This window comes from Corythoichthys intestinalis, chromosome 15 (genome assembly GCF_030265065.1).
Source record: "Corythoichthys intestinalis isolate RoL2023-P3 chromosome 15, ASM3026506v1, whole genome shotgun sequence".
In the NCBI taxonomy this organism is placed as follows: Eukaryota; Metazoa; Chordata; class Actinopteri; order Syngnathiformes; family Syngnathidae; genus Corythoichthys; species Corythoichthys intestinalis.
Genome location: NC_080409.1, coordinates 9,871,299 through 9,888,981, shown reverse-complemented (window position 1 = coordinate 9,888,981; position 17,683 = coordinate 9,871,299). Strand labels below are relative to the sequence as shown.

General features: G+C 40.5%; 1 protein-coding gene across 1 annotated transcript in view; it reads right to left on the bottom strand.

Moving 5' to 3' along the window:
• The window catches only part of slc38a6 (solute carrier family 38 member 6), a 65,371-nt gene that overhangs the window by 13,891 nt on the left and 33,797 nt on the right, over positions 1 to 17,683 (bottom strand). Inside the window, exons 7-13 of the mRNA XM_057859575.1 lie at positions 11,112 to 11,197; positions 10,989 to 11,047; positions 10,846 to 10,917; positions 2,606 to 2,662; positions 951 to 1,030; positions 765 to 865; positions 557 to 681 (exon numbers count right to left, since the gene is read on the bottom strand). Coding sequence (XP_057715558.1) covers positions 557 to 681; positions 765 to 865; positions 951 to 1,030; positions 2,606 to 2,662; positions 10,846 to 10,917; positions 10,989 to 11,047; positions 11,112 to 11,197 — 580 coding nt within the window. The remainder of the gene's footprint in view (positions 1 to 556; positions 682 to 764; positions 866 to 950; positions 1,031 to 2,605; positions 2,663 to 10,845; positions 10,918 to 10,988; positions 11,048 to 11,111; positions 11,198 to 17,683) is intronic.

Below are 17,683 nucleotides of genomic sequence, written 5' to 3'. Positions count from 1 at the left end.
GCCTCCTCCCTACTCCTGCTCTGCTCTCTCGTCTCCGTGAGTCCCTCTTTCTCATACTCTTCTCGCGTCAGTCAACCAACATAGTAACGCACGCCTTTCCCGACTCATCTTGCCAAGATGAGAAAACTAAATAATTACTCACTACTGAAGAAAATAACGCCGTTAGTAACGCTGTTAAATTCTAACGCCGTTATTAACAACACTGCTCCTTAAAGAATTTTCAGTTTCCGAAGCTACTTCCAGAACCAATTCATTTAGTAAATCGAGGTACCACTGTATTGTTTTGTTTCATATACATGAACAATATGGTGTGCATATTTCGTTTGTTCAAATTTATAGTCAAATGTAGTTACATTATTGCATTGCTGCAAGCAGGAATCATCCATTACTGTATTATCTTTCGTATGATCAATCTTTTTTCGTAATAGGAAGCGAAAAAGCTTCGAAAAACTTTTCGTGAAATGAATTTTTTGTATACTGAAGCTTTCGTATCTCCCGGTACCACTGTACAATGTGCTTGACTGAGAGACCGCATGATTCAGCCGTTGCTACTTACAGGGAAGTGGATGAGCGGTACGGTCAACAGCACAGAGATGAGTATGGCAAGCCGAACCGTCGTCACCATTACGTCACGTGGCAAGTACGCGTCGTAGCCTAGCAAAAGCTCAGATTCCACGTGAGCTGCAGGCAGACGAGAACAGCTCGGACTCTCAAGGCGTCGTTTCGGTGGCGTGCTTTGACGTCGACTCTGTGAGACGGCTTACCGTAGAACGTGAGGTAGCCAAAAAGGGCCGAAACCAAGTAAACCAGAAAGCTGAGGCCGATGCCGACGTTGGTGACCTTTTGCATCCTCGTTTTGGTCGGCCTGAAGTATTAAGATTGAAGAAAGACACAACGTCGCGTGCGGTAAAGCAGATATGGCGTTATTGCATCAAATGTGAATAGCTGACCGGTCCAGTTCGCAGTAGATGGGTAGGACGGCTGTGTGGCATAGGAAGGAGAAGGCCATGGTGGGGATGGCGTAGGCACTCTGAAACAAACATCGGCGCAACTTTTAGCAAATGTTCATCTCACACTTTTACACAGGTGTGAGTGGAGCGAAGCGTTTTGTTGATACAGCAGTTTCGGCTCAAGTGCGACCACAAAAATTTAATGAAAAACAGGAAACCACATCACTTAAATGAGAGTGGTTCTATATTTTTAAAAGGATAACTTTAATTAGTTTCTGTGAAATCATTGTAGAATATTCTACAACACAACTAATAAACAGAAAAACAAGCTCTTCTCATGCTATGAGTTTATTACTAGTACACATCCAATCCATTTCAACAGTTTGTTCATCTGTTGCCATCCCTCCCACTTCAAACGGATTGGACGTCAGTGGAAGTCAACGTCAGGCAGTAAGTTCATTTTCGGCTACTTCCTGTTGAATCTGGGGCATTGACAGGTCATTTCCTGTTGATTTTGGGTTACTGAACAGAAAGTGACTTGAGAATTTCCCCGAATGAATAGGAAGCGACTCAAAATGAACAGGAAGTAACCTGTTAATGCCCTTTTAGGTCACATCCTTTTCCTTTTGGGGTATTTACGGGTCACTTCCTGTTGATTTTGGGGCATTTAGAGGTCACTTCCTGGTCATTTTGGGGCACAGGTCACTTCCTGTGGATTTTTGGTTATTGAACAGGGAGTGACTCGAGAATTTCCCCAAAGGAATACGAAGTTACCTGTAAATGCCCATTCACTCACTTCCTCTTTCTTGTGGGGTATTTACGGGTCCTTTCCTGGTCATTTTGGGGCATTAACAGGTCACTTCCTGTCGATTTTGGGGCATTAACAGGTCACTTCTTGCTACAGAATGGGAAGTCAGAAAAGATATTTTAAAATTCTGAACTAGTCTCAAAATCACGAAATTCTAAGAGTATCAAAAGTGATACATTTGGCAAGAAGGGGTTAAGGGCATTGACAGGTCACTTCCTGTTCAGTAACCAAAAATCAACAGGAAGTGACCCGAGAATTTCCCCAAATGAATAGGAAGTGATTCAAAATGAACAGGAAGTAACCTCTAAATGTCACTTCCTGTTGATTTTGGGGCATGTACAGGTCACTTCCTGGTCAATTTAGAGCATTTACAGGTCACTTCCTGTTGATTTTGAAATTGGGTTTGAGTCACTTCCTGTTTAGTAACCCAAAATCAAAAATGACCTGTAAATGTGCCTGGCATTGGCTGCCACTGACGGCCCTAGACGATTTGAAATGGGAGGGATGCCAGCGAATGTTCATTCGCTGGCATCCCTACCATGCCAAATGGATTGGACGTCTACTACTTACAAACTCCCAGCAGAAGGATAGCTTGTTTGTCTGTTTATTAGTTGTATTTTAGAACATCCTAGAGTGATTTCTTGATCATTGTTGCATTGACATTATCGTGAGATCTAGCCTTCCACTTGAGTTTTTTCCATCCACCATCCTTCAATGGTGAAAGTGTGACATGTCATCCGTTTACAGACTGTACCAGACACTTTTAACGACTTTTTACAGCCACGTCTTGTTGTTTTTAGTGAGTCGTATGTGTGTGTAGCAGAGAAGATTGACTTCTCGTACTCACCCTACTGGAAAGGATAAAAAGTCGAGGCGTGCATTCCAAGTCGGAGGAATTTGATACCTGCACAAACAGCGACAAAAGAGAGGGAGTCTGTTAACTTGTAGAAAAGATAACATATGACGAATACAATGGGACCTTAAAAGGTCCTCAGATTTGCAGTTTTTCTCAATTGCTTTGGTACGTTTCTCAGATCAGACTTCTCAATTCTCAAAACTACTTGGTCAATCCTCACATCACATCACTAGTGCACATCAAAAAAGCAGTTTCTCATTCCTTTGAGCAAGTTGCAGATGTTTTTGTCCATCCATGCAAATGATTTTGTACAATTCCCTGCTGTTCCCTACATTATCAATTGCATCTGTCATGATGTTCAAAATGGATTATCATGGGTCTCTACTCTCTAGTGAATAGTCTAACCACCCACAACATTTAGTCATTACTTCATTGCATAAATCTTTACATGCAAAATGGATGAACATGTTGGCAGAATATGTCAACATGTGAGTGCTTATTTCTGAGCATTTTCATTACTTATTTTCACCTGCCAAAATTTGAAATAGTTTGGGACAATGTGAGTTTCCACCACGCCAACATAATCAGAATGGTTTGCAACCCACAACAGAATGATAATGAAGTTCGTACCACTATACTCCCCATTCCTCAATCCCATAGAAGATTTTTTCTCCACATGGAGATGGCAAGTGTATGATCGCCAGCCTCACAATACAGTGCCTTGCAAAAGTATTCGGCCCCCTTGAACCTTGCAACCTTTCGCCACATTTCAGGCTTCAAACATAAAGATATAAAATTTTAATTTTTTGTCAAGAATCAACAACAAGTGGGACACAATCGTGAAGTGGAACAAAATTTATTGGATAATTTAAACTTTTTTAACAAATAAAAAACTGAAAAGTGGGGCGTGCAATATTATTCGGCCCCCTTGCGTTAATACTTTGTAGCGCCACCTTTTGCTCCAATTACAGCTGCAAGTCGCTTGGGGTATGTTTCTATCAGTTTTGCACATCGAGAGACTGACATTCTTGCCCATTCTTCCTTGCAAAACAGCTCGAGCTCAGTGAGGTTGGATGGAGAGTGTTTGTGAACAGCAGTCTTCAGCTCTTTCCACAGATTCTCGATTGGATTCAGGTCTGGACTTTGACTTGGCCATTCTAACACCTAGATACGTTTATTTTTGAACCATTCCATTGTAGATTTGGCTTTATGTTTTGGATCATTGTCCTGTTGGAAGATAAATCTCCGTCCCAGTCTCAGGTCTTGTGCAGATACCAACAGGTTTTCTTCCAGAATGTTCCTGTATTTAGCTGCATCCATCTTCCCGTCAATTTTAACCATCTTCCCTGTCCCTGCTGAAGAAAAGCAGGCCCAAACCATGATGCTGCCACCACCATGTTTGACCGTGGGGATGGTGTGTTCAGGGTGATGAGCTGTGTTGCTTTTACGCCAAACATATCGTTTTGCATTGTGGCCAAAAAGTTCAAATTTGGTTTCATCTGACCAGAGCACCTTCTTCCACATGTTTGGTGTGTCTCCCAGGTGGCTTGTGGCAAACTTTAAACGAGACTTTTTATGGATATCTTTGAGGAATGGCTTTCTTCTGCCACTCTTCCATAAAGGCCAGATTTGTGCAGTGTACGACTGATTGTTGTCCTATGGACAGACTCTCCCACCTCAGCTGTAGATCTCTGCAGTTCATCCAGAGTGATCATGGGCCTCTTGGCTGCATCTCTGATCAGTTTTCTCCTTGTTTGAGAAGAAAGTTTGGAAGGACGGCCGGGTCTTGGTAGATTTGCAGTGGTCTGATGCTCCTTCCATTTCAATATGATGGCTTGCACAGTGCTCCTTGAGATGTTTAAAGCTTGGGAAATCTTTTTGTATCCAAATCCGGCTTTAAACTTCTCCACAACAGGATCTCGGACCTGCCTGGTGTGTTCCTTGGTTTTCATAATGTTCTCTGCACTTTAAACAGAACCCTGAGACTATCACAGAGCAGGTGCATTTATACGGAGACTTGATTACACACAGGTGGATTCTATTTATCATCATCGGTCATTTAGGACAACATTGGATCATTCAGAGATCCTCACTGAACTTCTGGAGTGAGTTTGCTGCACTGAAAGTAAAGGGGCCGAATAATATTGCACGCCCCACTTTTCAGTTTTTTATTTGTTAAAAAAGTTTAAATTATCCAATAAATGTTGTTCCACTTCACAATTGTGTCCCACTTGTTGTTGATTCTTGACAAAAAAATTAAATTTCATATCTTTATGTTTGAAGCCTGAAATGTGGCGAAAGGTTGCAAGATTCAAGGGGGCCGAATACTTTTGCAAGGCACTGTATGATGAGTCTCCTGGATGTCATGAATGCAGCATGCAGTAACATCACAGCACATGCCTGCAGAGGCTGGGTAAGGCATTCAAGAAGATTCTCTCCACGCTGCAGAGCAAGAAAGGACATCCGTTGTGACGTGGATGAAAATTTGAGGCCAAACAGAGAGGAACATCAAGATGTGAAGAAAGAATGGGTGAATAATCCTGACAGCATTTAAAGTTTAGTTGTGCCGATTGTCTAATGTTCACATTTGTAATTTTGCTTTTATGTTATATTTCTTTGTGATTCTAAAGGAGATAGTACCTTTTCTCGTAGGCACCGTCTAACTGTATTACTCTAACACACCCAATAATAAAATAAATACCACTTATACCATAGTTTAAGGAAAACAAGCAGAATATAGGGCATAAAAGATACATGACTCCTTCTTATCACGGAAGCCCAACGTGTGCGTCATTAGCAAGATTGACGCAACAACTCTCGCAATGAAGTTCTCCCGGCAGGACACTCTGTACCAACACAAGGAGCACCGGAGAACGCCCGATATCCAACTGATAACACGATGACAGGACTCCAAGAGCCCCTTTGACGCTGAAGTGGCAAAATCCACAACCCTCGTTGCCCGGACAACAGTAACTCCTGAATCCTCCTGTCGAATTCATAAATAGACAAAAATCCCGAACACACTCTTCTTCCTGCCCACGGCCCACCCCACGAGAGCCTTCAAAAGACTGAATGTTTAACTAAGCATTGTCATTTTTCTCGGGAACCTTTTGTTGACTTATGATATGGTGACCTTGGAACGAGTTTGCCTCCTCGCCTGAGTGTTTATTTCGCCTTGCCGTTTTGATGTCGACCCGAACAAATTGTTCTCGGTGACGGTGCTAGACATTCAACGCATTTTGATTGGGAGGACTAACAGCGATTATTCAGCCTCTCCTAAATTAGACATCTAGGACTGTCAATGGAAGCCCATGAGTTAATGAGTGCCCTATATTAACTCACTAGCTTCCATTCACGGCTATAGACAAGGGCGTAGGTTTGGTCTCAACATTGGTCGGTACGATATAACAGCATAACCTGCATGTACACTTTTTGCTGGGGACGGGAGGTTAATAAAACCAAACAGATTATTGACCGGGGATCAGGGCCACAATACTCACGAATATCAACCTAATTAATTGATAGGCGAAATGATCAAAACAAAACAAATCTCTATTGACTTATACTTTTACCTGTTTTGGTTCACGTGATACACTGTCCGATTTAAGACTTTGTTATCAAAACTACAAAAGAAACATTTTGAAATCCAAGTCCCTTAATTAAAAAAATGAGGAGCTATTCAACAATAGGTCCACTTCTGGGGGACACTGGAGCACTTCTAGACTCAAAGTATTGTACTATGAAAGTGAAAAAAATTCATGAAAAAAAAATCTGACATATCCATACCTGTCAACCCGAGGCCGTTGGCAAGCTTACACATAGTGACGTATGCCCTTACAAATTGGTGACTAATCTTACAACGTTGTATATAGCGTGCAATATGAAACAAACATAAAATTAAATTTTCAAAATAATATGAATTTATTGTAATATTGTAACATATAACCTGGTGCAATCAAAGAACAATCAATAGCGTCAGCTACATCATGTTTACTAAAATTTAACAGTGACTTTTGTTATAATTGTATGTAGCACTTTTGGCAATTTCTATCATGTCTTGATGGCTGCACTTTATGGCACTTCAGCTCGCAATTCAGTTTGACTTGAAGGTAGTTCGTTAGTGTGTCCAATTATGAATTAAAAAGATAAATTGATAAAATTAACGTACTGATGTAATCTTTGAGTCAGGGAACATTTCTTATGCTAATTCTGAGAAGTGATCAGCAATAGTTGCGGGCAAATTGTGTTCGGCAACAAATTGACAGAATAAAATCTCCGCTTTCATCACTTTTCATTCTGCAGACTTCATCTTTATGACCAGTGTTGTTAATCTTACTTTTAAAATGTAATTAATTACAGTTACAAATTACTTCTCCCAAAAAGTAATTGAGTTAGCAACTCAGTTACCTGAATGCAAGAGTAATTAGTTACTTGGCAAAGTAACTGGTGTTACCTTTCATGTTTTTTTTTCTCCATTTTTTCCCCCCAAAAAACAAAACAACATACTAAACTTTGCTATGTTTGGAAGTCATTTAATGTTCTGAATCAACTGTTAAAGTTGTTAAAATTGCTCCCGTTTTTGCATTAGTTCCCTTCTGTCTACTTTCGACATGTGAAAGTTTTAAAACTGTTTCATTATTTAAAGATAGATTCAAGTCAAGATTTTGCTGATTAAGGAGTATTTTAGATAAAAAGTTACTTAGGTTCGATAGGAGGGTTCACTACAACAGAACCTTTCTGAGAAGACTACTGCTTTAAAATGGTGGCTTTTTTCTAACGCTACCGAGTCTGTCATTTTGCATGTAGTTCTATATGCATGTGATATCTAGGCGTAGATTGTAGGCTGTCGGCTACAGTCAAGAAATATTGGAGCCATCTAGCCTAGCATCGCGTTTGCTACAGCGTCACAACAAACACTCTTCTCTCTCCGTGTCTCTGACTTTTCTCACGTCATTCAACTAACGTAGTAACACATAGTAACGCACATTGTTTTGTTGCTGAAACGGTGACAAAATCCGAACGGTGAAAAAAAAAACGTAATGAACGAAAAACTTACAAATTTTGAACGTACGGCGTACACATTTAAAAATCAGTGCTCACTTGTACAAATTACGCCGAAACCGTACAACTTGACAAGTATGCATATCCAAGGATCGACCTCCATCTGAGGCATCCTAGACAACCTCAAGACTTGAACCAAAGTACTCTGATGAAATTCTGATGTGTGATTTAAATTCACAGATTTTTTTTTAATGTCAGTTCACGTTCATTTCGTTGCCCCTCTGAAGTGGACCTATTTTTGGGACTTGCTCTCGAAAGCCACTGCATTGCATTACGGGAATGCACATAATGCAAACAATGATCCAAAAGAGGGACGGCTAGCTTGACTTAGTTGTTTCTTGTGGAGACTGGCCTGACCGCAGTAGTTTTGTAGGTTAGCATATTCACACAGACGAATGCTATGCTAACTCTGATGCAGGTCAGACTTTTAGTAGCAAAATTAGTGTTTTCCCCACCTCCACAAAAATGACGATTGTTTACATTACTTACAGTGGATTGTGGAAAAACTTCTAATATCCCTCCTCTTCGAAGGGGGTGGAGGAGGCGGCATGTTGTATTTCTGTCGGCGGGGTTGTGTGAGTGTGCGTGTGCGCCTGTGTGGCTGGAGGGGGGGGGTGTCAAATATGGGACAATCTAAATTATCCATATAACTGAACTTGTTATATAATGCAAATAAGGTGGCTTAAAAGTTGGTGGGGACAATTTGAGCATCCTGAAGAGTTGTAGGGTTATGTCCCTACCTTCCCTTTGCAAACTTAAGCCTTTGGCGATAGAAGACATTAATCACTGTTCATGGTACTGAAACATGATCATTTAGTGCCAGCCATCACAGTTTAAATGGATATGACGTCTATCACTGTCAATGGCAGTGAACGGATAAAGCCCAGTGAATGATGTCAGTTAGTTAGCAAGTGTTCATATTTTAGTTTTAGTGAATACATTACTTTTTTTTTTTTTTTTTTTTTTTTAAAAGTTGCATCATAAGTTGACTCAGTACTTTTATGTTTGCTTGACTGGAATGTTAAAATAGTGCATTTAGAGCTAATAAAGGTTTGGTCTGTAACAAATGCATTTGAAATGCGAAAATGTTGTATTCAACTTTGGAGACTCCACTGTACAAGCGCTGCGGGAAAAATGGTAAAATTCCACTGCCTGGCAGTTTGGAGCTGAAAAGAAAACAAGCCTCTAAGTTATCCCACGCCAGATCTGGAGTTCTAGTATGGTTTGTATAATAAAAGAGGGCAGAGGTCACTTCCAGGGCTGAGGGGGTGAGGAGGCGGGGTCACCTAAACTTCCTTCCCCTAAGGTAGCAGTCAGTCTACACAGGCCTTTCTGGTCCTCATCAAGCAGTCATTTCTAGTCTAGACCAGGGGTGTCAAATGTACAGCCTGTGGACAGCAATGGTGTCCGATATGGCCTGCGGCGTTGCACGCTGTAGCTCATTCATACTGTACAATGTACATACAAAATCACATGCTTTTATTTTGACATTGGCGTCGTAAAACTGTAAATTTGTGTGATATACTGCATTCACCAATGCACTTGGCTCACAGTTACATTTGTTCATTCGCCCAGTCAAAACAGAATGGACATCTAGCACTGTCAATGGCAGCCAGTGATTTAATTATGACGCGACCCAAAACCCACACGAAGTGACATAAAATCAACAGGAAGTCTACTGGATAGTCCCTAAAATCTTGTGAGTGTCTAATTCACCCGATACGGCTTCCAATCCGGCTTGCGGAGTTGTTCTACCAGACAGGCAGTCTCATTCGTACTCTACATAAAAAAAACACATGCTTTTATTTTCACATGCACTGTGAAACTGGTGATTTGTGGTTTGTGTGATAGAGTACTTGCACGACTGCACTCTGCTCACTTTTGTGTCGGCACTTACATTCATTCATTCATTCCTAGTCAAAATGGATTGGACATCAAGTACTGTCAATGACAGCCAATGAGTTAAAACAAGGAAGTGACCCAAAATGCCTAAAACCAACAGGAAGTGAGACCAAATCAGCAGGAAGTCACCTGGATGTGCCTGAAAAATCAACAGGAAACGATCCAAAATTGGGGGGAAATGACCCCTAAGTATATTAAAATGACATGGAAGTGATGCAAACTAAACTCATTGTCTGCCATTGACAACAATACATGTTTAGTTCACTGGACTGGCTATGAATGCTCATTTTCCCATGCCATTTACAGTGTTCGACGTCCAATCCATTTTGACTGGGAAGGGCGGATACATTGGTGCCCTCCCCGTAGACTTCATAATGATATTGACGGGACACATTCCCCAGACAATGTCCAACGCCTTCAAGTAGGGGCCGTTGTCCCACACTCTTCTTCAGTCAGTCGCAGTTATTCTCACCCACATGCAGCGATCCAACGCCGAAGTTAGGTTGAAAAGTATGGAAGCTGTACCGCATACAAACAGGAAGGATCCTCTCAGGAGTGATTTGTTCAAGGATTCAAGTTAATTGTTATATTTTTGGTACCATGCATACATTTGGAAACGTGAAAAAGATCAATGGGAGAATTTAACCGCTACGGCATAGGCGTCAGAATTCGCAATATTTACACATAAAAATGCTAACTGCCCGTTTTTTTGCTTTTAACCAAGAATCGAGACTGTTTTACGTCCATATCTATAAAGAATTCAGGGATTTAAGCATTTATTCACAAGAATTTTCAACGTAAAAAGCTCTTTGTGATGATAAGGTGGCGCTACAGTGGCTTAAAGAGTAGCAGCACATTTGACATATTTACGTAAAATAAATGCTAACTGCCCGTTTTTTTGCTTTTAACCAAGAATCAAGACTGTGTTTCGTCCATATCAATAAGAATTCAGGGATTTAAGCATTTTTTCACATGAATTTTCAACGTGAAAAGCTCTTCTTCTGTGTTTCCACTCGGTCAGCTTTGACAGAGATAGGCCCCCTGTTAATCGACCCCAGGCCACGTCAATATTATTTTGAAGTCGATGCCCTCCCAGTGAAAATGGATTGGACGTCAAGCGCCGTCAATCGCTGCCAGTTATATATAACTTATGTGGCCAAAAACAAGATCTAACTGCCATAAATGTGGCCCACGAAACAAAATGACCACAAGTCTGACACTAGATACTTAAATTTTATACGCATTACTTAGGGTTAAGTTTGCATTACCTGGTATGCACCTAGAGACGTGGTGCTGTTTTTTGGCAGCGGGCAGGGGATGGACCATTTCTTTACCACAACCTGAAATGGTGACAAAAGTACAATAGGGTCATAAACAGAAGCAAAAATTTGAGGAAAATGTCCCAACTCACCACAATGGTAAAGTAGAGCATAAAAAAGAAGGCTAGGCTGCTGGTGTAGCCCAGGAAGCCTGAAAGGGTGAAGCGTATTTCACAGGACGTCTTTTAAAGATGTTATATGATTTGTTTTCTCACCAATTTTTGGCAATATCGCAAGAGGAAGTACCACACATAGTGTGACGATGATTAGAAGCAGTCTACCATCTTCAAACCAGGCCTCTCTGTAAAACACGAATGAATGACAGTTATCAGGGTTCGCACACCTTTTTCTTAGAAAATACAAGCACTTTTAAAGGAGTTTCAAGACCAATTTTCCAGTTTTTCCAGTACCTTTTAAACACTATCCCAGTGTTGTTTTCGTCAACGATGACGAAAATATTTCGTCAACGAACACTTTTTTTCATGACGATGACGAGAAGATAAATAAGTGTTTTGGGAGACTTAAACATAACGAGTGCCAGTTTTCGTCTGACGGGACGAAAATGCGCCATGGTTTCTTTGAAATGTTGACAATGTGTGAAATTTTATGTGGAGTTAGCTTACATCGTAGCAGTGTCTGATTGTGTCACTCATGTGACATACTGCCCCTCCCCCCAACTCGCCAGTCTCCTTTCCTTTAAGGCTTGCGCACACACATGGTAAGATTTGTTTTCTTAACTTGGCTGGAGAGAATGCTACTGGCGAGCGTTCTCCTAAACTCTCAGAAAATGTTTTTTTACATACAGTTCGTGACATCCAGGTGGGTATAATTTTTTTTCCGAAAATAATGTACTGTTTTCCTGCCGAGTGTGTATTATCACCAAGTTGGTGTTGTTCTTGTAGATGCTACAATATGTGGTTGTCCGTCAATATTCATTCGAAATAGTTGGAAAACTTTTTTTTACTATTGGAGTAAAAAATGTAGGCAAAAACATTTTTAGTAAACGTCGACTAAAACTAGACGAAATCAGTCTTGTGTTTCGTCATTGTTGTTAATAACGGCTTTAGAGTATAACCGCGTTATTTTTTTCAGTAGTGCGTAATCTAATTCATTACTTTTCCCATCTTTGCAACGCCGTTATCGTTACTGATGGGGCACGTTAGTGCGTTACTACAATTTGGTTGAAGATAGTGCAGAGCGGGAGGGGGACTAGGGGTGGTGATGCTGTTGCAAATGCGATGATGTATGGCTAGGTGGCTCTAAGCATTAGCATAACATTCGCGTTCTAGTTAGCATTAGCATTTTGTGTGGCCAACGTCATCCTAAACTCTCGGGCAACTGTTTGTTTTTTACATCCAGTTCGTGGCATCCAGGTGGGTACAATTCATCGTAAATAATGTACTGTTTTCCTGCTGAGTGTGCATTGTCATCACTAAGTTGGCGTCGTACTTCTAGACCAGAGGTCGGGAACCTATGGCTCGTGAGCCAGATATGGCTCTTTTGACGGCTGCATCTGGCTCGCAGACAAATCTTCAATTATTAAAAAAGAAAAAAAAAAAAGTTTCGTCATGTAATGGGAAGGGCGCTAGGACCTCGGGGGAAAGCTGGCGGGCGTAAGAGTCACAGGGGAACCTTTAAAAAGAGCAACCAGTAAGGGGCGCTCACATTTTTTTTATTGGCAAGCCAATGATCACGCGACATTCGGGTCGGGACACTACAGACACTTCAGGTACGACTCTGGAGGACGTTCGAAGTGTGGCAGTCGGTTGAAATAATAGCGATGGATCTGTAGCGTGGTGCAGACAGGGATTAAATGCTTCAGTCTGTTGTTACACATTTAATTTTGCTTTATTTTCATTTTTCTTATACAGCTGAAACAAGAAAGAAAACCACGTCCGTCTCGCATTGCTGCACACAGACGGCTCATTTCGTATTTGCTCTAAAATGCGGATTCTTATATAATTATATGAATAAACAGATAAGTTTTTGTGACAAACATTTAACTTCTGCATTTTAGACACTACTAGTATTCACTCGTCGTCCGCTCGCCATTACGAACACATCTGCAGTCACACTTAAACATACTGTAATAGCCCCGAATTTGGAAATAGGAAGGAGTCGGTGATGAATCTCCCAATATATTGTGGCAACCATAGAAATAATAAACAAAATAACAGCGGCATCCGCAACATGCTAACTCCACTCTCACGCCGTACGCTCTCTCCTCCTTGCTTCCCGCGACGTCACTACTCTGCCGTCTGATGGCCTCTTCAAGGGCCCACAAATAGTTACGGACGTTACAATACTCAACGATTAACATATTTCTGAACTATAGTACCACTCAGCACACATCACAATCATCCTAAAATACAGCAATCTGCTAATATACACAGTCAAATTATACTCTTTTTCTCACCTCAAACAAGAAAAAAATACTAGTTTACAACGTCCGTCTCACATTACTGCCAAGACGGCCGATTTCTTATTTGCTCTAAAATGCGAACATTTATTGCCTATGCACGCCACTTAGAGAACGCCTCCCCCTGCTGGTTTAAAACCGTAAGTACAAGAGTATCTGTGGATTAAAATAACTATTTAAATATTATTTAATAATTATTATTTTATTTTATTATTATTATTTATATAAGTTATTAAAAATAATTCAGAGACTTATTGTACTTTTAAAGTGTTGAAATTACATAAAATGCACATATTTACATACTTGTAATTTTAGTTTTAAACATATTGTATGGCTCTCACAGAATTACATTTAAAAATATGTGTTCATGGCTCTCTCAGCCAAAAAGGTTCCCGACCCCTGTTCTAGACGCTACATTATAATTTTTTTTTTTTAATTATCAAAAACAGTCACTTGCACAAAACGCTTATTGAATGGCATTTCCATGAACCTTGTGTGATGTTTTCTAGTCAAAGCAACTAGAGCAAGGCAGGAGATTTAGAGCCTCACCTGCATAGTGAAAAATTATACAGTGCCCTCCATAATTATTGGCACCCCTGAAAAAGATATGTTTTTTAGCTTCTAATATATATTTTTTTTTATTCAAATAATAGGGAACCTTAATGGAAAAAAAAGAAAAATCCAACCTTCAATACAAGTGCATTCATTCAGTGGGGAAAAAAATCCCACATAAAGAAAAAATTATTTGACATCAAATAATGTGTGTCACAATTATTAGCACCCCTGGTGTTAATACTTTGTACAACCCCCTTTTGCCAACAAAACAAGGTCTGGGGACTGAGATGGCCATGGGAGGAGCTTGATTTTGTGTCTGGTGAACCATTTCTGTGTAGATTTGGCCATATGTTTAGGGTCATTGTCTTGCTGAAAGACCCAGTGACGACCCATCTTCAGCTTTCGGGCAGAGGGCAACAGATTTTGATTTAAAATGTCCTGGTATTTCAAAGCATTCATGATACCATGCACCCTAACAAGGTTCCCAGGGCCTTTGGAAGCGAAACAGCCCCACAGCATCACTGACCCACCCCCATAGTTCACAGTGGGTATAAGGTGCTTTTCAGCATGCGCGTCTTTAGTGGCACGCCAGACCCACTTAGTGTTTGTTGCCAAAAAGGTCAATCTTGGTCTCATCTGACCAAAGCGCACGGTCCCAGTTGAAGCCTGGGACCGTGTGTATTTTTGTGTGGGACCAAGATTGAGCTGTGATAGACATTCTAAAAACAAAAACAAAACAAAAGCAGAAATCACAGTATATGATTTTTTAAAAACAATTTATTTGTACTATACTGCTGCAAAAAACATTTTAACATCTGTTTATTAGCTAGAACTGTGAGCCTCAAATACCTGTTAGTCGCCTTTAAAAAGTTCAACAAATACGTGGAGTGGTGGTGGACTTTTGAGTCTAACTTTTTGACCTAATCGAGGTGGTTAGCTGCATATAAACACCTGTCCACCCCATACAATCAGGAAGACTCCAATTCCTAACATGGTCAAGCCCAACGAGCTGTCCAAAGATACCAGAGATGGAATTGTAGACCTCTACAAGGCTGGAAAGGGTTACCAGGCAATTGCCAAGCAGCTTGGTGACATAAGATCCACCGTTGGAGCAATTATCAGAAAATGGAAGAAGCCAACCATGACTGTCAATCTCCCTCGGACTGCGGCTCTATGCAAGATCTACCTCGTAGGGTCTCAGTGATCCTAAGAATGATGAGGAATCAGCCAAGAACTACACAGGAGGAACTGGTCAATGACCTGAAAGGAGCTGGGCCCTCTATTTCCAGGGTACTGTTGGTAATACACTAAGACGTCACGGTTTAAAATCATGCATGGCATGGAAGATTCGCCTGCTTAAACCAGCTCATGCCAAGGCCCGTTTTATGTTTGTAAATGAACATTTGGATGATCTAGAGGAGAAAGTCATGTGGTCATATTAGATGAAAATGGAACTTTTTGGTCTTAATTCCTTTCATAGTGTTTGGAGGTAAAACAATGACGAGTACCATCCCAACAACACCATCCCTACTGTGAAGCATGGGGGTGGTAGGATCATTCTTTGGGGGTGTTTTCTGCAAATGGGACTAGACGACTGCACTGTATTAAAGAGGAGGGTCAGGGCCATGTATTGTGAGATTTGGGGAATAAACTCCTTCCCTCAGTTAGAGCATTGAAAATGGGTTGTGACTGGGTCTTCCAATATGACAATGGCCCGAAGCAGACAGCCAGAATTACCAAGGAGTGGCTTCGTAAAAAGCATATCAAGGTTCTGGAGGGGCCTAGCCTGTCTCCAGACCTAAACCCAAAAGAAAATCTTTGGCGGAAACCCAAACTGTGTGTTCCTCAGTGACAGCCCAGAAACCTGGTAGATCTACAGAAGATCTGTGTGGAGCTGCGGTGCAAAATCCCTGCTGCAGTCGATGCAAACCTGATGAAAAGTTACAGGAAACATTTGACCTCTGCAATTGTAATCAAAGGCTACTGTACCAAATATTAACATTGATTTTCAGTATAATGCAAACAAATTGTTTAAAAAAAAAAAAAAATCATACACTGTGAATTTGGATTTTTTTGAGGTCATCTCTCATAGTGAACAAGCAACTAACATGAAAATGCAAACCCACACATAATTTCTAAGTGGGAGAACTTGCAAAATCGCGTGTTCAAATACTTATTTTCCTCTGTTACCTCAGTACGGGGGTCACGTTTCGGTGCGGGTTCAGTACAACAGGAAAAACAAAAAGCCTTTTTTTCCCTCACAGCATTTGAAAGTTAGTTTTTATACTGAAGGTCTGTTACACTGTTATATAGGTGAAATTTTAAAATTCAATCAGTTAATATAAAAATCTTATGTTAAAGATGTTATAAAATGTAAAATATAGCAACGTGAAGAACATGAAAAGTAATGTCAGTTACTTTGCTGAGTAACTAATTACTCTTACAATGAGGGAACTGAGTTACTAACTCAATTACTTTTTGAGAGAACTAACTTGCAACCAGGGGTAGCGTTAACCGAATATTTTCTGTCGTTGACCGATTTTTTACAACGGTGACGGAAAAAACTGTAGTCCATCTGTCATTTTGACAGATTGCAATTCACACCCCAGACCACAGGGTGGCGAGTGAGCATATTAATTAGCTATTGTCTCTCTTGATGCATGACGTCGTTGGCCTTACTTGGAAAAATGTCAAGGCAACTGAGTGTCCGAAGTTTCTTCAAAAAGCCCCAAAACGACGATGTTGTTGATAAAAGAGGTGAAAAAAGAGGGACTGATGCAGTGAAGGATGACAACGAATCAAGTGAATCGCCGGTTCACTGCTCACTGCGGCGAGCAGTTGAAAACGCCGCCAATTACCAAGAAGGGCAGAATTGGTAACACGGTGAAAGCGGCATAAAGCCAAAAAAGCGGACCAGACTAGCCAGAGCCTGAAATTATTTCAAGGAAAATATGGAGGGTGCCACCACTGTGTGTAATCTTTTTGCTAAGCTGAGCTCGCATACCACGGTAGCACGTCGGCTATGAACGAACACTTGACGAGCCGTCACCCAGGTGTATTTCGGAAGACAACAGGAAACAACAAGCTAGCGGATTGTAAGTCCATACAACTTTCTAACGATTTTTTAAAAAATTGGAAGTTGCCTTTATGTGCGTCGTATCAACGTGTATTTTTATTTAATAATAATAATAAATTAGAAAAAAAAAACATATATATATATATATATATATATATATATATATATAATGGAATTATATAATATTTTATTATTATTAAATGTATTAGGATCATGGAAGGCCCCACTTGGGGGGGGGGGGGAATATATACAGTGCCTTGCAAAAGTATTCGGCCCCCTTGAATCTTGCAACCTTTCGCCACATTTCAGGCTTCAAACATAAAGATATGAAATTTAATTTTTTTCCCCCAAGAATCAACAACAAGAGGGACACAATTGTGAAGTGGAACAACATTTATTGGATAATTTAAACTTTTTTAACAAATAAAAAACTGAAAAGTGGGGCGTGCAATATTATTCGGCCCCTTTACTTTCAGTGCAGCAAACTCACTCCAGAAGTTCAATGAGGATCTCTGAATGATCCAATGTTGTCCTAAATGACCGATGATGATAAATAGAATCCACCTGTGTGTAATCAAGTCTCCGTATAAATGCACCTGCTCTGTGATAGTCTCAGGGTTCTGTTTAAAGTGCAGAGAGCATTATGAAAACCAAGGAACACACCAGGCAGGTCCGAGATACTGTTGTGGAGAAGTTTAAAGCCGGATTTGGATACAAAAAGATTTCCCAAGCTTTAA